Source organism: Rhinopithecus bieti, unplaced genomic scaffold (assembly GCF_001698545.2).
Source record: "Rhinopithecus bieti isolate Rb0 unplaced genomic scaffold, ASM169854v2 scaffold_14826, whole genome shotgun sequence".
Classification (NCBI taxonomy): domain Eukaryota; kingdom Metazoa; phylum Chordata; class Mammalia; order Primates; family Cercopithecidae; genus Rhinopithecus; species Rhinopithecus bieti.
In genome coordinates, this window is record NW_016808328.1 from 2,419,572 (window position 1) to 2,441,568 (window position 21,997).

The window sequence follows — 21,997 nt, forward strand, 5'->3', positions numbered from 1 at the left end:
TGTTCCCTGACAGCTCTCCCCTGCTTCCTCGCTGCTCGGGGACCCCAGAAGCTAATCCCCATGGCAGCAGGCACTCTGAGGGATTAGCGCTGGGGAAATTAGGCGCCACATCTGCCGGCCCCTGGAGAGCTTGGTAAAGCCTGTGCCTCAGAGCTTGGGAAGCCATTCCTGTCCTCTGGAACACAAGGGACTCCCAGAGGCACTGGTCGGCCAAGCTGGGGCCTGAACTGCCCTGTTCTTGCTGGTACCTTCTGAAGAGGGTAAGTGGTAGCCAAGAGCCTGAGGGCCTAACCAAGATTGTTCTGAGCAGGCTTAGGGGGGTGGCGGGCGGTGGGGGGAAGAGGAGCTGGAATTCAATGCAGGGGCACGCAGGGTGACCAACGGTCCCATTTACCTGGGACTGAGGGGTTTCTGGGAATGCAGGACTTTTGGTGCTAAAATCAGGACAGTCCTGGACAAACGGGGATGCTGGGTCACCTGGCAGGAGTTTCTGAGCCTGCTGTTTCTCTCACCTGGGAGCGGGGGCATGTGAAGGGGAGGGTTACTTTGGTCCCCTGCATCCTTGGCTACCCTCCTTGTTTTCTAGCTTTTCTCTGTTCCCCTCCTCTTTTTGCCAGCCCCTCAGGACCTCTTTTTGCCTTCACTCCTCTGACTCAGTTTCCTGCTTACAGGATCTCCTGTGGTGTAGAGCCGAATCCTCAAAGAGCCAGAATCTTCCATGCCTTGGAGAGAATGAAGACCGAGGTGAGGCACAGCCCCAAGAAGCCATCACCATGTGTCAGCTTCTGACACATGTCTGACCATGCCACCGTCCTGCTGGCTTCAAATATTGGGCTAAATCCCCCCACATGACCATCATCATCATCATCATCATCATCATCATCATCTCTAGAGCTTGCACCTGCAGGCCAGGAACTGTTTCAAATGTTTTAAGAACAGTTTCAAATGTTTTACATAAACTCACCGAATTCTCAAAACAAACCAGAAACTAGCTCCTCTTCCTTTTGTACATCCCCAGAGGCCTCTGTCTGGAGTGACCCAAGCTCATTCCCAACTACCTATTCAATGACTCTCTCCTCCTCCTCCCTCCCCCTAGGCTGAGCTCATCTGTATATGTGAGCCCTGAAGCCCTTTATTACACCTCTAGCTACCAATTGGTGACCAGCTCTCTATGGGTTTTGCATGCACTATCTTATTTATTCTCAACTAAACCCTGTAAGATGTAGGAAGAATTGTTATCTGCATTATGCAGATGAGAAAACTGAGACTCAAAAGGGTGAGGTCATTTGTCCAGAACGAGTGGTAGAGCCAGAGTCAAGCCCTGCTTCCCTGGCCCCAGGCCCGTGTGTCTGATTATGCCACCGACCTGCTGGCTCTGTGGGGGCAGATGTGGCCCAGCACACAGCAAGCCCTCGGGGATTGTTTTCTGAATGAATGACTGGACAAAGAGTAGTCGTCCCAGAGTGAGCTGTGAGCATGAGGAAGGAGGTGAGAGTGACTGGGGCACAGAACACCTGAGAAGGAGCAGGGGTTGGGGGGTGGCAGAGCCGTGTTATAGCTGGGGTTTGAGAAAGCTTGGTTCTTCCTGGGCCCTCCCCTGCTGCCAGCAATTTTCCAGCTGGGAAGAGAAAGGAGAGAGATTTCTAGTGTCTACTGCAAGTCAAACTGTGAGCAGCTGGCAAGCAGCTTAGAGATTAAATACTGACCCACCTTTGGGTCTGTTGGAATAAATCCTGAGATTGGAGACAGACTTGAGATGAGGCTGGGCCCCAGAGGAGGGCTACAAATTGGGGATGCAGAGATCCCAGCTGCGTTTTGAGGAGGAGCGGAGTGGTGCATCTTACAGAGCTTGAATCTCAGCTCTGCCATTCACTGCCCGTGAACTCAGCAAGTCAATTAATGTCTCTGAATTTTATTCTTCACCTAAAAATAAGCTAAGGATCTGCTGGTCACACCTTAGGTGCCAGTTAGGGGATAGCAGGCTGCCTTCCCACCAAGGGGTCCTCACTGCCCCTGCAGCTCTGTGTTCATGCTAGGAGGGGAGTATCTTCCATGTGATCCTGCAGCAATATCTGAGAGCCTTCCATTCACTCCTTTGTATCTGGGGTTACTCTTCCAACAGGTGGAGAATCCCAGTGCTTTTGGGATCTTTAAAGGCTTTATTTTGTAAAAATTGAGGTATCATCTACATGAAATAAAATCTGTGCAGTTCTATGAGGTGTGTGTGTGTTTTTTGTTTTTTGTTTTTTTTGTTTTTTTTTGAGACAGGGTCTTCCTCTGTTGCCCAGGCTGGAGTGCAGTGGCATGATCATAGCTCACTACGGCCTCTAACTCCTGGGCTCAAGCAATCCTCACACCTCAGCCTTCCAAGTAGCTGGGACTATAGGTGCATGCCAGCATGCCTGGCAATTTTTTTCTATTTTTTTGTACAGTCAGAGTCTTGCTATGTTGCCCAGTCTGGTCTTGAACTCCTGGCCTCGAGTGATCCTCCTGCCTCGGCCTCCGAGAGTTCTATGAGTTTCAGTAAATGTATACAATACCATAACCACTACCACAATAAACATGTAGCACAGTTCCATGACCTCCCCAAAGTCCCTTCTGCTCTTTTGTAGTCTACCCCATCCCTACCCCCAGGCAACCACTGAGTTGTTTTCGTTCCTATCATTTTGCCTTTTCCAGAATGTTCTATAAGTTGTATTCTATAGTCTGTAGCCATTTAGTCTGGCTTATTTCACTTAGCATCTTGCCTTTGAGGTTCATCCACATTATTGCATGTATTAGTAGCTAATTCCTTTATATTGCTGAGTAGTATTCCCTTGTGTAGATGTCTATTTACTATAGTTGGTCTGTTTACTCACCAATTGAGGAGCATTTGGGTTGTTTCCAGTCTTTGGATATTAGGACCAAAGATGATTTCAGTGAGAACCCCAGATTCTACAGCTGAAAGACACTTTTGAAATCACACAAGATTTCCAGATATAAAAGTAAACTCTTTACAAGTAGCCCAACCCTCTTCAACACCTGGAGAAGTAGAGGCTCAGAGAGGGGAAGAGACTTGTCCAGAGTTACAACTGACTCATGAGGTGGAGCTAAGATTTGAACCCAAGTCTTTCAACTTGCAGGACCATGTAAAGTTCAAAAGAATTTCCTGAGAACCTGCTAGTGCCCGGTGGGGTACCGGGTGTCCAAGGCATAAGAGCCAGGACGGAATTCTCTGCTGGTGCTGCAGAGAATCCTTACCTCATAGGGACCTAGACAAAGAAGCCAGTAGTAGCCAGTTACCATGAGCAGCTCTGTCTGGGGGAGAATGAGAAGGCTTCACAGATACCTATGGGTGTTAAGGGAAGAACACAGTTTGTCTGATGGAAAAGGATAAAAGGAAAAGGAAACCACAGCCCCAGGGAATGGCAGGTGCAAAAGTACAGAGAGGGGCAATGATGTGGGAGGTAGGTAGGGGCATAAAGACACAGGGGCCAGGGGAGGGGCAGGGAATGGGCTGGTGGAGCTTGTCGGAGTCGGATCATAGAAAGTCTCTCTTGCCAGATTGTTTCCTGTGGAACAGAGCCTGGCACACTGTGCTCAACATGTGAGCGATCTTTGTTGTGGAAGAGAGTGCAGGGTTGGACAGGGAGGGATGGAACATAAACTCAGCGAGACTCTCCTGGAACAGAGCCCAGAAGGCAGATGTCTGTATGTACAGACTGTTGATATATTTCAGAGTTGGCATACGAGTCAGTGGGGGACAGGTTGGTGTATTTAATAAATAGTGCCGGACTACTGATTATCCATATGGAAAAATAAAATTGGATCGCTACTTTATTCTATAACCAAAAATTCTTTTGTGTGTGAAAGTACAAAAACCTCTATTTCTGACCTCCATGAAAAGAAAGATTTCTTAAGCACACACATGCACTATATACACAACACAAACCAAAAAAACAATACTGGTAAATTTGGCAACAACCAAAACCAAAACCAAAAGCCCTCCTATTCAAAAATACTGTAATAGCTGGCCAGGCACAGTGATTCATGCCTGTAATCCCAGCACTTTGGGAAGTCAAGGTGGGAGGATTGCTTGAGCCCAAGAGTCTGAGACCAGCCTGAGCAACATAGTGAGACCCTGTCTCTATAAAAAATGCAAAAACTGATCACATCACTGCACTCCAGCCTGGGTGACAGAGTGAGACTGTCTCAAAACAATCCCAAAATACTGCAATAGCTAATAGGGCTTACGATGTGTCAGAGAATGTTATTTTCATATATTAACTCATGTAATCCTTACAAATGTATGAGTTAGGCACTATTATCATGCCCATTTTACAGGTGAGGAAACAGAAGTGCAGAGAAGTTAACTGATTTTCTTAAGGTCACACAATGGTAAATGACTGAGCTAAGATTGCGAATCAGGCAATCTGGCCATGGATTCACCACTACACTATTCTACCTCTCCACAAAAGTTATCAACACAGAGTGAAAATCAAGCCACAAACAAGAGTGTATGAAGAACTCTAATAAGTAAAGAAAAGAGAATAGAAAAAGACCAGGCAAAGGAGAACAGTTCAGCCGAAGAAAATCAAACCCAAATACGTACAATAAACACATGAACAGGTATTCAACGTTATTAGCCACCAAGAAGATGCAGATTAAAAATATTAATAGCAATGAGAATCAAAGGTGGGACGAGTAAAAATTGGAATGACAGCTTTAGAGAGGAACAGAACAGTATGTGGCTAAGTTGAAGATGGCTGTACCTTGCCACCCAGAAATTTCACTTGTAGCACAGGATTCCCAACTGGACTGTAAAATAGTCACGTTTTTAAGGTAGTCTGGCCCCAGGCTCTAACTACTACACTACTCGGTATGTTTATACAACAGCACACTCCACAGAAGTCAAAATGAATAACCCAGAACTGTAGTTAGCTAATTGAATAAAAAGCAAGTTGCAGGCCGGGCACGGTGGCTCAAGCCTGTAATCTCAGCACTTTGGGAGGCCGAGACGGGCGGATCACGAGGTCAGGAGATCGAGACCATCCTGGCTAACACGGTGAAACCTCGTCTCTACTAAAATACAAAAAATTAGCCGGGCGAGGTGGCGGGCGCCTGTGGTCCCAGCTAGTCAGGAGGCTGAGGCGGGAGAATGGCGAGAACACGGGAGGCGGAGGTTGCAGTGAGCTGAGATCCGGCCACTGCACTCCAGCCTGGGTGACAGAGCGAGACTCCGTCTCAAAAAAAAAAAAAAAAAAAGCAAGTTGCAGGAGGATTATACAGTATGAAATCATTTATATATGTTCAAAAATGTGCAAAACAATACTACATGCTGTTTATGGAAACATAAAGAAATAGTAAAAGAATAAACATGTGCATAATTATGATAAACACCAAGATCAGCATGGGTGTTACATTTGGGGAGAGTGGGAAGGGACTGAGATCCATGAAAGGTACACAGGGCTTCAACTCCACCTAGAACGTTTTATTTTCATCCAGTCATTCATTTAACAAATATGTATTAGGGTCTGCTATGTTCCAGGAACTGTTTTGGGTACTGGGAATACCTCAGTAAACAAAACAAACAGCAATCCTTATGGGATGGGGAAACTGAACAAAGTAAATAAGTAATGACATAGTATATTTGAAAAATGTAAATATATGAGAAAACTATGATAAAATGTTAAGATTCAACAAAGTTGAGTGTTAAGTGCCCAAGAATTCATTACATTATAATGAATTCTCTCGCACGCGCTCTCTCTCTCTCTATATATATATATGGCACCATTATATATATGTATACATGTGTGTATATATATATGTGTGTATATATATGTATGTGTGTGTGTGTGTATCTATATACACATGGAGAAAGAGCGAGAGACAGAGACAGAGAGAGCAAGGAACAGGGTCTTGCTCTGTCGTCCAGGCTGGCATGTAGTGGTGCAATCATAGCTCACTGTAGCCTCGACCTCCCAGGCTCAAGCAATACTCCCACCTCAGACTCCTGGGTAGCTGGGACCATAGGCATGTACCACCACACTCAGCTAATTTTTATTTTTATATTTATTTATTTTGAGACAGGGTCTCCCTCTGTCACTAGGCTGGAGTGCAATGGTGTGATCTTGGCTCACAGCAACCTCCACTTCCCAGCTTCAAGTGATTCTCCCACCTCAGCCTCTTGAGTAGCTGGTATTACAGGCACATGCCACTATGCCTGGCTAATTTTTCTGTTTTTTGTAGAGGCAGGGTTTTGCCATGTTGCCCAGGCTGGTCTCGAACTCCTGGGCTCAAGTGATCCACCCGTCCTGGCCTCTCAAAGTACTAAGATTACAGGTGTGAGCCACTTCACCCAGCCAATGTTTAATTTTTCTGTAGAGAAAGGGTCTTACTATGTTGCCCAGGCTGGTCTCACACTCCTGGGCTCAAGTGATCCTCCCATCTTGCCCTCCCAAAGTGCTAGGATAATAGGAGTGAGCCGCTGGGCCCAGTGTATATTTTTCAGTAACGTTGAAATATTTTCTAATTGTAACAGGCCAGGAGGGCTTGATGACTGACTAGAGGTAGGGATTGAAGGACATAGAGGGGCCCAGGCAGACCCTGAAGCATGACTAAGTGGAGGCAGGTGCCACAAACTGATGTTGAAAATACGAGAGAAGGAGGAGGGGGTGAAACAAGTGAGTTTTCTGCTCCGGATGTTGAGTTGCAGATGCTTGAGGACTTCCAGGTGGAAATGCTCTGCAGGCAGTTGAAATGGGAGTCTGAAGTAGAGGGGAGAGAGCTGGGCAGGACAGAATCGGAAACCATTAGCATGTGACTGATGTCCTTGTGCATGAGATCACCTGGGGATTGAGTCTTTCAGGGAATTTGTCCACATTTAAACTGTCAAATGGATTGGCATAAAGTTGTTCATAATATTTCTCTGTAGGAGCTGTAGTGATGCCTCCTTTCATTTCTGATTTGGTAATTCACCACCGAAGGATTGTGTGTGTACTGAGGATAGAGGAGGCAAGGGGGACAAATACCACGTTTGTAGGACAGAAGTGGAAGAGGTGCTTTTGAGAAAGGGAGGTAGGCAAGGAGGAGTTAATGAAATATTTGGTTAACACCCATCTCCTCCTAAAACTGCAAACCTCCAAAAGGCAAGGAAGAGTTCCTTTCTGTTCATCAGTATATCCTCAATATCTGGCTCAGTGCCTAGCACATAGGAGGCATTCAATAATAGCTAACACATATGTAGTGTTATCATGTGCCAGCTAGTCTTCTAATTTATTAACTCATTTAATCCTTGCAACTGAATACAAGTAGGTACTATTATTTTCAAGGAATTGTATTGAGATATAGTTCATATGACATAAAATTCACCATTGTTAAGTGTACAATTCAGTGGTTATAGCATATTTTCAAGATTGTGCCGTCAGCACCACAATCAATTTTAGAACATTTTCATCACCCCCCAAAAAACTCAAAGGCATTAGCAGTGACTCTTCATTCCTTGCTACCCCCCATCCCTGGCAACCAGTAATGTACTTTCTGTCTCTATGGGTTGTCTATCTAGACATTTTATATAAGTAGAAGAATGAAATATGTGACATACTTGTAAGTTTTCTGAGGCCCCCCCAGCCATGTTGAACTGTGAGTCAATTAAACCTCTTTTCTTTATAAATATAAAGGCTAATAAAGGGTATGCCTTTATTAGCAGCCTGAGAACAGACTAATACAGGAGAGTTGAGGAAAGCTTCCTGGAGGAGGTGGCATTTCAGCTGGTCTTACGGTATTTCACTAAGTCCATAGAGGAACGAGGTACAGCAAGCAGAGGGGTGGGTGCTTTTGCAGGGCAGAACTATTGAAAGAGTCACACTGGGAAGGGAATTGGTTTCACAACTGTGAAATTTATCCAAAGCTGTGGGCTCTTGTGACGTCTGGCTAACCTGAGGCCTAGGAGGGGCCAGGGTTAGGGTCCCTCTCTTCCCTCTGACTGACCCCCAAGGGGACTGTACCCTATGTCCTTGCTCTCCCAGGTTGGCTGGCGGTCCAACTTGCTGAAAGTGAAGAAGAAGTGGCTCCTCCCGGCCATCTGTACCTTCTTCTGCCTGCTCTCAGTGGTCATGACTGGCTGCTTCCTGTGGCAGTATCACCTCCCCAAGCTGAAGACTGGTGAGTGCAGAGACAGCCTAGAGTTCCTCCCCATAGCCCCCCTGGGTCCTCCTGGGCTTCGAGCTGCCACCCTGATTCTAGGGTGCAGGGGAGGACTATAAGATTTAGACTCAGAAACTCTGGCCTCCATTCTGAGTCCAGCTGTTACTAGCTGTGCATCTTTGGGACAGTCTTGTGTCCTCCCTGTGCCTTGATGCTCTCGTGTATAAAATGAGGATCCTGATGCCACTGGGGTTCTTCAAGACACCCAGTTTGGGGGTAAAATTCAAGGACACCAAAGAAAGAGCAAACAGTGTTTCCCTTCCTCTGCCTTTGGCCACCATGATGGAATCTCCGGGCTCTAGCCCCCTTTCAAGACCTTCCTGCAGATGTATCTAAGACCTCAATAGGAACAACTCACAGGTGTTCAGGGGCAGCAGCTGCCAAGCCTTGGAGCCTCTCCTTCCTGGGTGGGTCAAGGCTCAATAAAGGAGCCACCACTGCTAATGATGCCTACCAGGCCCTCTGTTTCCCAATTAAAGTGGGAGGAGCACCACTGTCGACACCAGCCCCTACTTGGGTCTCAGGCTGAGCAAAGCCTAGGCTGTAGCTGGGACCACCCTATTCTGTGAAACCCATGTCATGGGGTTGTTGAGAAATCCTCCCTAAGGTTTGTAATTTTCCTGTTTGGGACTGTGTTGGTTATCTATTGCTAAGTAACAAATCACCCCAAAGCCTACTGGCTTCAGATAAAGCAAGTGATTATTTCCCATAATTCTGTGGGATGGCTGGTAGCTCTGCTGCTGGTCTAGCCTGGGCTCTTTCTGGTGCAGCGGGCAAGTCAGCTTAGGCGGCGGGGTGGTGGGTGGAGGAGGGACCTCTCCCTCAGCGTGGACTCTCGCTCTCAAGGCCGCTATCCCAGATCCGTCCACAAGGTGGCAGTGTTCGCAGGGCGTAAGCCCCGTAAGGTCTAGCCTAGGCAGGTTGCAATTTGTTCGGCCTCATTCTTTTGGCCAGCCACAAAGCCAGCCAGCTTCGAAGGTGGAAGGAGCTGACAGAATTTATGGTCATATGGCTGAGCACTGCCTGTAATCTCAGCACTTTGGGAGGCGGAGGCGGGTGGATCATCTGAGGTCAGGAGTTCAAGACCAGCCTGACCAATATCATGAAACCCTGGCTTTACTAAAAATACAAAAATGAACCGGGCATGGTGGTGCACGCCTGTAGTCCCAGCTACTTGGGAGGCTGAGGCAGGAGAATCGCTTGAACCCGGGAGGCAAAAGTTGCAGTGAGCTGACATTGCACCACTGCACTCCAGCATGGGCAACAGGGTGAGACTCTGTCTCAAAAAAAAAAAAAAAAAAAAAAAAAGAATTTATGGCCATATGAAACCTACCACAGGGACCTTGTCTCAGTTTTGGATGGAGTCTCAGGGTGCAGTGGAAGACGAGGAGGATGTATTAATAGTCCTGGAGGGTGCTCATCCTCCTTCACACTCCATCCAGACTTAGAGGAAAAGGCTTGGGTGCTGCTGTGATGATATCACAGCCTGAATCCTGTCCTGCCAGCACCTCACCTTCTCCCCTGAGGTGCCGAGGAAGTCACACACCCGGACAAAGGCAGAACTGACTCAGGCCCCCAAAGCCCCAATTCTTATCTCTGGCGAGAGAATAAGTTGTCGCTGTGGTTTAGGCCTGGGTCCTAAGCGGGCTCGAAGTCCATCCAAACACATAATCAGGATGAAGGCAAGTCAGACAGACAGACAGACATGGCTGAGCCTGCCCCACGCAGCCAGAATGGTCTAAGTCCACTGACCACAGGGAGATGGGAAGTTTGTTAAGCAAGAGAGAGGGGAGTACAGTGTCCACCAACCAGGAGCTGTGGCCTGCAGGGCTGTGCCTCCTCCCCAAGGACACATGCTGCTCCATAGGCCTCTCAGGAGCTATGGCTGGTCTCTGCACCCTAATATCCCCTGGCTTGGCTCGGCTGGGGAGGGCTGTCCTCGAGGCACTGCTCTGGCCCTTGCTGCCACTTTCCCCCTAGATTCCTATCCTGATGTCTGTCCCCTCCTCACCATGTGATGTTCCCTCCAGGTTCCCTGGGACCAGTGGAGACCTCTGCCCCTGTGAGGATGTGTCCCCGGCACCCTGAGCCTGTGCCCCTGGCCCACCCACTCCCCGTGTTGAAGGAGGCCCTGGAAAAGGTCAGTGATGACCCAGGAGGGAACTGGGCATGGGGGCTGGGCCTGGGTGATGAAGCGGAGGGCAGTCCTTCTGAGCTGGCAGTGGCATTCATTCATTCATTCATCCATCCATCCATCCATCCATCCATCCATCCAACATGTATTTCTTGAACATCTACTCTGTGCTAGGCACTATAGATATGGCAGGAAGAAGACACTGACCTGCTCTCAAGAAATTACTAATCTGGAAGTGAGAGAAACAGTGAAGCTACCAAACGTTTATAACTCTGGGCAAGAGTGAGGGTAAGAAAAGTTTAGAGGACTTTGGAGGCACAAAGGAACAGGCCTTAGAGTTAGGGAGGGCTTCTGGAGGAAGTGGTGTCTAGGCTGAGATGTGAACAAGTAGCAGATGCCCAGATGACATGTGCATGGTGAGGGAGCCTGGGGATGGAGAGGTGTGCTCCAGACAGATGGAACAGCACGTGCAAGGGCCTGGAGGCTGCAGAAAGTACATGACACATACAGAGAACTGAGAGGCCATAGGTGGGAGGTAGGGAAGCTGAGATGGGAGAGGATGACAGAGCCCATATTGCAGAGGCCACCGCGATACTATTAAACACTCCATGCCCTCCAGCACAACATTTACCATTGCAGGATGGCCAAACCCTAGAGGGAGGTGTCAGTCAGCTCTAGTCTGTGCCAGTCAGACCCCAGCCACTTGGGTCACCCACCTTGGAAGACATGGAGACAAGTGAAACATGATCAGAAGTATATGAGCCGCAGCATGGTGGGGGAGACTCGAAACTGTCATCCGAGGAACAGTTAAAGGGAAAGGGCTGTTGAGTCCCGAGAAGAGAAAGCGTGGGCCAATGCAGAGACAAAATCACTGCTTGCAAATACCTGAAAGGTTTTTGTGAAGGAGAGAGAACAGAAGGGTGCTATGTGGCTTTCAGGAGTTATAGCAAATTTTCAAAAAAGCAACAATAATAACCATGCTGCCTTCTGTTGAGCACCTGGTATGTGCGATTGCCACGTAACCACTTACATGCATTCCTCATGAATCCCTATCTATAGAGGAGGAGACAGAGGCTCAGAAAGGCAAAGTTAGAGCCGGGCGCGGTGGCTTACGCCTGTAACCCCAGCACTTTGGGAGGCCGAGATGGGTGGATCATGAGGTCAGGAGTTCAAGATCAGCCTGACCAACATGGTGAAAGCCTGTCTCTACTAAAATATAAAAAAATCAGCTGGGGCCGGGCGTGGTGGCTCAAGCCTGTAATCCCAGCACTTTGGGAGGCCGAGACGGGCGGATCACGAGGTCAGGAGATCGAGACCATCCTGGCTAACACGGGGAAACCCCGTCTCTACTAAAAAAAATACAAAAAAACTAGCTGGGCGAGATGGCGGGCGCCTGTAGTCCCAGCTACTCGGGAGGCTGAGGCAGGAGAATGGCGTAAACCTGGGAGGCGGAGCTTGCAGTGAGCTGAGATCCGGCCACTGCNGGCGCGGTGGCTTACGCCTGTAACCCCAGCACTTTGGGAGGCCGAGATGGGTGGATCATGAGGTCAGGAGTTCAAGATCAGCCTGACCAACATGGTGAAAGCCTGTCTCTACTAAAAATATAAAAAAATCAGCTGGGGCCGGGCGTGGTGGCTCAAGCCTGTAATCCCAGCACTTTGGGAGGCCGAGACGGGCGGATCACGAGGTCAGGAGATCGAGACCATCCTGGCTAACACGGGGAAACCCCGTCTCTACTAAAAAAAATACAAAAAAACTAGCTGGGCGAGATGGCGGGCGCCTGTAGTCCCAGCTACTCGGGAGGCTGAGGCAGGAGAATGGCGTAAACCCGGGAGGCGGAGCTTGCAGTGAGCCGAGATCGCGCCACTGCACTCCAGCCGGGGCGACAGAGTGAGACTCCGTCTCAAAAAAAAAAAAAAATCAGCTGGGCATGGTGGCACATGCCTGTAATCCCAGTTACTCAGGAGGCTGAGGCAGGAGAACTCTTGAACCCAGGAGGTGGAGGTTGCAGTGAGCTGAGATTGTGTCACTTTACTCCAGCCAGGGTGACAGAGCGAGACTCTGTCTCAAAACAAAAAACAAAAAACAAAAAAACAAAACAAAAAAAAAGAAGGGCAGAGTTAGTGCAGGGATGGAAAGTGGAGGTGGATTGAGCTCAGCCAAGGATATGTAAAATCACTTGGCAAGGTGGTCTGGAGGTTAATTAAGACGTAGGGGCCAGCTGCAGTGGCTCACGCCTGTAATCCCAGCACTTTGGGAGGCCTAGGTGGATGGATCACCTGAGGTCAGGAGTTCGAGACCAGCATGACCAACATGGTGAAACCCCGTCTCTCCTAAAAATACAAAAATTAGCCGCACGTGGTGGCGCATGCCTGTAAATCCTAGCTACTCAGGAGGCTGAGGCAGGAGAATCACTTGAACCTGGGAGGCAGAGGCTGCAGTGAGCAGAGATGATGCCACTGCACTCCAGCCTGGGCGACAGAGCGAGACTCTGGTCTCAAAAAACAAAAAACCAAAAACCAAAACAACAAAAAAAGAAGTGGGGCTGGACTTAGCACAGGGTTCCAATCTTGATTCCATCAGCCAGTAGCCACTTGGGCAAGTCACCTCCTAACTCACATTTCTCATCTGTAAAATGGGCAGAAATTAGCATTGACTCATGAGGATGAAAGGAGACAATGTATGAAAATCACTTTATGCCATGCCTGGCACATTCTAATTGTCCAATAAATATCAGCTGTTATCATCATCATTGCACTTCAACATTGAAAGTTATGAGGTATTTTCAATCAATGTTCAGGCTAGGTGAGGCGGCTCACACCTGTAATCACAGCACATTGGGAAGCTGGGGTGGGAGGACTGCTTGAGGTTGGGAGTTGGAGACCAGCCTGGTCTACAGAGTGAGATGCCATCTCTACAAAAAAATTAAAAAATGAACTGGGTATGGTAGCATGTGCCTGTATTCCTAGCTACTCCACAGATTGAGGTGGGAGGATCACTTGAGCCCGGGAGGTCGAGGCTGCAGTGAGCTGTGCTTGAGCCATTGCACTCCAGCCTGCGTGACAGGGTGAGACTTCATCTAAAAATAAAATTAAATAAATAAATAAATAAATAAATAAATAACCAAACAGATGTGCAAAGAGGGCCTAGGGGCCCTGTATTAACAGTGAATTCCCCAACACTAGGGCTTCAGGCTAGACCTATTGGAGGTTTTCTAGGGCATCAGACATGGGTTTGACTAAAGCAGTAGTTCTTTTTTTTGAGACGGAGTTTCGCTCTTATTGCCCAGGCTGGAGTGCAGCGGCGAGATCTTGGCTCACTGCAACCTCCGCCTCCTGGGTTCAAGCGATTCTCCTGCCTCAGACTCCCAAGTAGCTAGGATTACAGGTGCCTGCCACCATGCCCAGCTAATTTTTTGTATTTTTAGTAGAGACAGGTTTTCATCATGTTGGCCTGGCTAGTCTTGAACTCCTGACCTCAGGTGATCCGCGTGCCTTGGCTTCCCAAAGTGCCGGGATTACAGGCATGGGCCACCATGCCCGGCCTTAAAGCAGTTGTTTTAATCCCCTCTCCTTTTGAATTTTGTTAAGAAACTGTTTCTTTGAGAAAACATGTTATGAAGAAGCCCAACCGTGGGGACCCCAGCCCATGGGTCATGATTTGGAGGCTCCCTGGGGTGCTGCATGCAGGGTGTGGCTGTGGAAGAGGGTGGCTGTGCAGGATGATTACTGAGGGTGAGGGCAGGGGGGCCTGTCACTGCACCTGTTCTTCTCCCTCAAGGTGGACCACATCCTGCGCCAGGCAATGTCTGCCCCAGGCGTGGCTGCCATGTCTGCAGTTGTCATCCACAATGACACTGTGCTCTGGACAGGGAACTTCGGGAAGAAGAATGGCTCAGACCCGGCTTCTGGGGCCCCCAATGAGTATACCATGTACAGGTCAGCTGGGCGATCTCTAGGGTCCTGTGGAGGGGTAAGGGATGGGAGGGCAAGGGGGACCTAGGAGATAAGGATACTGAAGAGAAACATGGCTGGGGTCTAATCTGCCAGGGCCTATTATGAAGTCTTGACAATTTTATAGAAGAGGAGACTGAAGTCCAGAGAGGACCAGTGAGTGCCCAATGTTACATCACAGGGGTAAAAGGTCGGGAAGGAATCCCTTCTGGAAAGAACCTTAGCCTTAAACCTCCCAAATTAGAAAAGGCTACCTTGTGCCCATCCCCCCAACCCTGACCATGTGCCACAAAGGAACCATAACCAGTTCCTGAGTCCTTGCCGCAGGTCCCTTCAAGTGGCAGCAGTGGCCCAGATGGAAACAGCTGGAGACATTCAGTTGCATACATGGAGTCTCCCCTCCTGCGTGTTGCCTGCAGGATCCTCAAAGCTCACGATGCAGAGTGAACACATTTGTTCCTGGGGACACTGTGGGTTTTACAGGAGTCCGGAGGGAATTGCACTTAAACTGCACCTGCTCTGTGCCAGGCATGGGGCCAATAGCTATATGTGCTATCATGTATTGAGCACTTACCACCTCCCAGGTATGTAGACAGGCACTTTGCACGCACAACCTCGTTCCATCCTTTTATTAATACAACCGGTGAAGCAGGCAATGAAACTGAATCTTAGATGGGTCTAGAAACTTGCCCAAGGCCACATGACCAGTGAGAGGCAGAGGCACCATCCAAACCCAGGTCTGTCCTTGAATGGGAAATGGCTGGAAAAGAGCCTGGCACAGGGTATCCATCCCACCTCAGCCCCTCGGCTTCTGGTTACGTTCTCAAGCATCCCAAAGGCAGCTCCACAGAGGCTGGTTAATTTCTGTTGGAAATGTTGACTTAAGCAGGGATGCAGTGCTTTTCTAGAACACTAAAAAGTTGCAGGCTGGGGGCAGGAGGTGGGTTGTGGGACCAACAGGATGCCCTTTGACCCCTTGTGTTCCCCACATTATCTAGGATCTCCAGCATCTCCAAGATCTTTCCCGTTCTCATGCTGTACCGTCTGTGGGAGGAGGGCATTGTGACCTCCCTAGACGACCCTCTGGAGCGGTACGCCAGCACCTTCACCATTAACAACCCGCTGGGTCTGGCATCAGCCCCCGAACAGCAGGGCCTGATGGACAGGCTGGAGCAGGTGGGCCCCGCTCCAAGGCCTTCGCCTGTCACTCTTCGAAGGATGGCCAGCCAGCTCTCAGGTGAGTCTCAGAGCTGACTCAGGCTGACCCAAACCATTTCAGGTGGGGAAGCTGAGGAGCAGGTTCTCATCCAGCCAGGCTGGGCTCACTCTTGGCTCTGCTTTCTGAACTGGCCCTACGTCCCACTCACGGGATGTGGGTGGTGGGCCAAGGAAAGAAACATCTCTAGAGGTAAAAGCTGAACTGAAGCCTGGACATTTAGACCAAGTGGAAACATCAAGATGAGTTGGCAGGTCTTACCCATCAATGCAGGTCAAAATCAAGTTGAGAAGGCAAGAGCACGTCAACGAGTCAATATGAGGACAGGCTCAGAAGCTCATGCCTGTCATCCCAGTGCTTTGGGAAGCCGAGGTGGGAGGAGCCCAGGAGTTCTAAACCAGTTTGGGCAACATAGTAAGACCATATCTCTAAAAATTTTAAAAAACAGCCCAGGCATGATGGGCACACACCTGTAGTCTTAGCTATTTGGGAAGCTGAGGTGGGAGGATCACTTGAGCCCAGGAGTTGAAGGCTGCACTGAGCTATGACTGATGACATAGTAAGATCCGGTCTCTAAAAACAAAAGCCTATATTTGTAAACAATTCTACAAGGAAGACCTAATTTCCCTTAATATATAAAAGTCACCTACAAATTACTGCAAAGACCAACAGCCCAACAGAAAAATGGGTAAAGGAGAGGAACAGAATTGACAGCTCACAGAAAATACTCTTAAGACTATTAAGGGCTGGGAGTAGGGGGTGGGGGGGAGGGATAGCATTAGGAGATATACCTAATGTAAATGACAAGTTAATGGGTGCAGCACACCAACATGGCACATGTATACATATGTAACAAACCTGCACGTTGTGAACATGTACCCTAGAACTTGAAGTATAAAAAAAAAAAAAAAAAAAGAATATTAAGGGCTGGGTGTAGTGGCTCACGCCTTTAATCCCAGCACTTTGGGAGGCCGAGGCAGGCGGACCACCTGAGCTCAGGAGTTTGAGACCAGCCTGGCCAACATGGTGAAACCCTGTTTCTACTAAAAATACAAAAAATTAGCTAGGCATGGTGGCTTGCGCCTATAATCCCAGCTACTCTAGAGGCTGAGGCAGAAGAATCGCTTGAACCTGGAAGGTGGAGGTTGCAGTTAGCTGAGATGGCACCATTGCACTCCAGCCTGGGTGACTAGAAAGAAACTCTGTCTCAAAAAAAAAAAATTAAGACATGTTAAAAGATGCTCAACTTCATTCGTAACAACATAAATATAAATTAAAACTATAATGAGATATGTTTTCCTTCATTAGACTGGCAAAGATGAACATGATGGGTGCCCTGAGTTAGTGAGGTCTTGGTAAAACAGGCCTTCTTACCCATCAATGCTGGGAATTTAAATTGGTGCAGCCATATGGAGGGCAACTGGTAATATCACAATTTAAAACGTATGTCCCCCTTGACTCAGCAATTTCATTTCTAGGAAATTCTCTTATAGATGTACTCACCCATGTCTTGCATGGAGGATGTATAATACACAGTTGATCACTACAGCACTGTTTGTAATAGCAGAAGACTGAAACAACCTAAATGTCCATCAATATGGGAGTGGCTAAATGAACTATGACACAGCTGTACAATCAAACACTGTATAGCCCTAAGAAAAGGATAATCATGTTCTGCGTGTACTGAGATGGAATAAGAGAGAATACTAAGTAGGAAAAAAGCGTGTAACAGTATATTTTATATGCTACCATATAAATAATTAAAATAATATATACATATATAATGGATATGTGTATATGAATATATGTGTAATGTACCTATTATATAACACATGTATATGTATTAGGTTACATATATAATAATATTATATATAATATTTAGTATATATATTAGCTTATATATGCATCAAATATCTTTGGAAGGGAGCTAAAGAGATTGAAACATTAGGTTGCCTCCAGGGAGGGGAAATGGGTAACTAGGGGAAAGGGTAAGAGGAAAATTTTTCATTGTATGCTCTTTGATTTCCTTTGAATCTTGAATCATGTAAATTAATTACTTATTAAAATAAATTATTTTATAATCATAAAGCTGTGATAAAAAGTCAAGATGAAGTCAACAAGGTTGGGGGCAGGAGCAGGCTGGCACTGGAAGATGAAGCCAGGGCACAGGAATTGGGCAGGGCAAGATCAGGAACAAAGCAAGGTGGATGTGGAGGGATTGCTCTGAAAGCTTCTGAAGGACCCTCTGTTGGCCTTTAGAGGGAGGGGTGCTGTGTTTCGCTGTGATTGACACAGCCAAGCAGGAGAAGGCAGGTACCATCTGCCCCACCCCAAATGCCTTTGATTGGTCATATCTGCAGTCATAAACCCATCAACCCCAAAAAGTAGGAATCCCTCAAGTGCCCACGGCGTCCTCTTTTTACAAAGTGTGTTCAGGGCGTCCTCTTTTTACAAAGTGTGTTCAGGCCTGAGTCTTAGTCAATGGATGTGGTAGGTGTCACTCCCACACACAGAACTAGGTCTCCTTCCTCCTCCTCCTCTTTCTCCTTCTCCTTCTTCTTCTTTTGGCAGGGTCTCACTCTGTGTCCCATGCTGGAGTGCAGTGGCATGAATATGGCCCATTGCAACCTGGCCTCCTGGGCTCAAGCAGTCCTCCTGCCTCAGCCTCCCAAGAAGCTAGGACACGTGCTACCAAGTCCAGCTAATTATTTATTTTTTGTAGAGATGGGGTCTTGCTATGGTGCCCAGGCTTGTCTCAATCTCCAGGCCTCAGGTGATCCTCCCGCCTCAGCCTCTGAAGTGTTGGGATTACGGGCGTGAGCCACCCCACCTGGACCAACTCTTTTTTTTGTTTGTTTTTTTGAGATGGAGTCTTGCTCTGTCGCCCAGGCTGGAGTGCATTGGCATGATCTCGGCTCACTGCAACCTCCACCTCCCTGATTCAAGCAGTTCCCCTGCCTCAGCCTCCTGAGTAGCTGGGATTACAGGTGCCCACCACCACATCCAGTTACTTTTTTGGTATTTTTAGTAGGGACGGTGTTTCACCATGTTGGCCAGACTGATCTGCAACTCCTGACCTCAGGCAATCTGCCCACCTTTGCCTCCCAAAGTGCTGGGATTACAGACATGAGTCACTGCGCCCAGCCCCAAACTTTCTATAGTCGATGATAGCAATTATTTTTTGAGCAGTTAGTATGTGCCAGGCACCATATTAAACATTTTATCTAATCTAATCTAATCAGCCCTTGGATACAAGGATTATTTCCCTTATATTACAGATGAAGGACTGAGGCTCAGAGAGGCCCAGTGACCTACCCAGTGACACACAGGCAGGAGGAGAAGGCAGGACTGGAGTCCACGCTAAGCTGATTTTCTTTTTTAAAAAACCCATTTGTTGTTGTTATCTCTCAACTCACAGAAGGTGGGGAGGGAGTGCACCCAGGGGCCCACCATCCCACCCTCAGCCAGGCCCGGTAAGTCTGACCACTGCTCCTCCATAGGGCTGCCCAGAAGGTTGCGCTCCACTTCGCTGCTGTGGAAGGGCAGCACCCAGGAGGCCCTGAACCTGCTCAAGGATGATGTGCTGGTGGTGGACCCGGGAACCAGGTAAGGAGGATAATTTGATGCCCAGCCTCACGTTAGGAGCCTCCTGCGGAGACACAGCTGCCTGGGAAAGAGCCCACATCACCTCATCCTAGGTAGTCAGAGCCAGGACAGACCTGCTCCCCAGCTGGAAAGGCCAAGGCCTAGAGAGGGGAGGCCAGCAAGGCAGGCGAGAGCTGGGCCCAGAATCCTGTTCTGTTCGAATGGAATGATTTTTCCATTCACCTTATTGAGCACCTACTTTGCCCAGAAGGTGCTTAACACCGAGTTTGCTCCTCGTGGAGTTTGCACTCTTGTGAGGGAGACACTGAGCAAACAAGCAAGGTGAATACAGATTTTGCCAGGTTGGAAATAAATGGGTTACTGACCAGATGAGGAGTGGGTAGCTAGGTGGCCACTGAACAGAGAAGCCCCACTCTGGGAGCAGTGGGGCTGTGGAGCTGGAAAGAGGACAGCTGGCACTCCCCAGCTTCAGGGGCCCCCTTCTGAGCCTCCGGTCAGTGACCCTTTTCCAAATTTGTCCCTCTGCTTCTCCAAATGCTGAACCTCAGGACCCACTTCTCTTAAGGAAGAAAGGATCCAGGTGATGCAGAGAGGAGATGCTTGGACATCTTCAGGCTGGAGTCCTCCTCTCAGCTCTGTGAATAACTTACTGCAGTGTGACCTTGGGTGATGCACTTTATCTCTGTGAAACTCATCTAACTAATCTTCCTCATCTGCAAAAATAAGGAAGTTGGCCTAGAGTTCAGGAATGCCTAGTAGAATTTGTGAATTTTCACCCATCCTTGCACCTTTCTGAGGCACTATTTTAGAGATTCTGAAACTGTATTTGCTCTGGGAAAGAAAAGAGGTCTCTTGCTGGTTACTGGTGTCTTCCGCAGCCTGGAAGAAGGGAGGGGCCTCATACATGGTCACTATCATTTTTGTTTCCCCAGAGCAGTGTAAGCCTTTAATTTTCCATTAGATAAGGTAAATCATACTAAAGTGTGAAGGACCAATAAGATTTGTGTGACAGCTTTCCCAGGTGCACCGCTGAGCCCAGCCCTCTTCCAACCTGCTGTATGACCCCGGGCAATTTCCTGCCTCTCTCTGGGCCTTGGTCTTCCCAGAGGTAGAAGAGAGAGTTAGAGTCAATGCTCCAAAGTCTTTTACAGGTCTGACCACCTGGAATGCAGGGGAGCAGGTTCCTTCCCAGCCCACACCCCAGTCCCATGAAACTGGTGGCATTTCAGACAGTGTGGGCAGGTGAGGAGGGGCCCCATCCCAGTTGACACTGCTTTCCTTCCAGGTGCCATTACAGCACGCTGGCCTTCTCGCTCCTGGCCCACGTCCTGGCAGCTCACACCGCCCAGGGCGACTACCAGCGCTGGGTCTCGGAGAACGTGCTGGAGCCGCTGGGGATGGCAGACACCGGCTTCGACCTCACGCCCGCCGTGCGCGCGCGCCTGGCCGCGGGCTTCTACGGCAGCGGGCGGCCAGCTCCACTCTATGACCTGGGCTGGTACCGGCCGTCGGGCCAGATGTACTCCACCGCCGCCGACCTGGCCAAGCTGGCCGTGGCGCTCCTGGGCAGCGGGCCCCGGCGGCTCCTGCGGCCCGACGCGGCCAAGACGCTGCTGGCGCCGCTGCTGGCCTGCCCAGGCGCCTACTTCGCCAACGAGACGGGCACGCCCTGGGAGTTCCACGCGCAGCGGGGCTACCGGGTGGTGCGCAAGGACGGCGACCTGGACGGCTACGCCGCCACCTTCTCGCTGGTGCCGCCGCTGCGCCTGGGCCTGGTGCTGCTGCTGGCAGGGCCGCGGCCTCCCGGGCCTGACCTGGTGACGCGGGCCTACGATGAGCTCCTGCCCGCCCTGGAGGGCGCCCTCCGGGAGGCCGAGCCCGGCCCGGCCCCGCCGCCCAGCGCGCACCCCTTCGCCGGCTACTTCACCTTCGCTAACCTGACCTTCTACGAGGTGCGCGCCGGGCCGGCGGGCGAGCTGCGCCTGCGCCAGTTCGGGCCACGCGTGGAGGCGCTGGTGCCCCCAGCGTTCCGCACCCTGGCGCTGCGCCACCTGCACGGCCGCGTCTTCCAGCTGCACGTGGCCCGCGAGTTCCCCTGCACACTGCCGCTCGGCGACGCATGGCTCTCGCTCGAGGCCCAGCACGGGCAGCTGGTCAACTTCTACCCCTTGGATCACCACGGGCTGTCACCCGGCTTTGACGTGCCCGGCCTCAACACGTACAGAGTGCTGCGGCTGCAGCGCAAGCCGGTGTTCAAGACCCAGTGACCCCGGGCTCAGCCTGGAACCCGCTGCCCCTGGCCTCCCAGCTTTCTAGAGTGAGGTTTGGAAGGGGAGGCTGTGGGGATGCCTGTTGGAGAACCCGGGTAGTTGGCAAAGTGGACTAGGGTGGTGCTACTCAAAGTTTGGTCCGCGGACCACAGCTGGAAATTCAAATTTTTCCACATCTATGAGGGAGGAAGGATTAAGTACAGGCATTAAGAGTAAACATTTAGAAACTTTAACAGGCAACCAAAAATTTAAGCATTGAAACAGTACTTTTGTGCCTGTTGAATCTAAAACAAAATATGGGCTTGTATTTTGTCTTTTAAAAATCAACCTAAGCAACCGGAGGCCGTGGCTCACACCTGTAATCCCAGCACTTTGCGAGGCCTTGGTGGGCGGATCACTTGAGGTCAGGAGTTCGAGACCAGCTGGGCCAACATGGTGAAACTCCGTCTCTACTAAAAATACAAAAATTAGCCAGGCATGGTGGAGGGCACCTGTAATCCCATCTATGCGGGAGGCTGAGACAGGAGAAACACTTGAACCCGGGAGGCGGAGGTTGCAGTGAGCCGAGATTGTACCATTGCACTCCATCCTGGGCAACAGAGCAAGACTCCATCTCAAAAAAAAAAAAAAAAAA

The 21,997-nt window shown here is 49.4% G+C and overlaps 1 protein-coding gene across 1 annotated transcript; it reads left to right on the plus strand.

Moving 5' to 3' along the window:
* Positions 1-732: 732 nt before the first annotated feature.
* On the plus strand, positions 733-21,360 carry LACTBL1 (lactamase beta like 1). The gene is made up of 7 exons (XM_017886460.1): positions 733-744; positions 8,007-8,142; positions 10,215-10,324; positions 14,099-14,256; positions 15,270-15,508; positions 18,988-19,093; positions 20,379-21,360. Exons 1-7 carry the CDS (start codon positions 733-735, stop codon positions 21,358-21,360), a joined length of 1,743 nt encoding a protein of 580 aa, XP_017741949.1.
* The last annotated feature ends 637 nt before the right edge of the window (positions 21,361-21,997 follow it).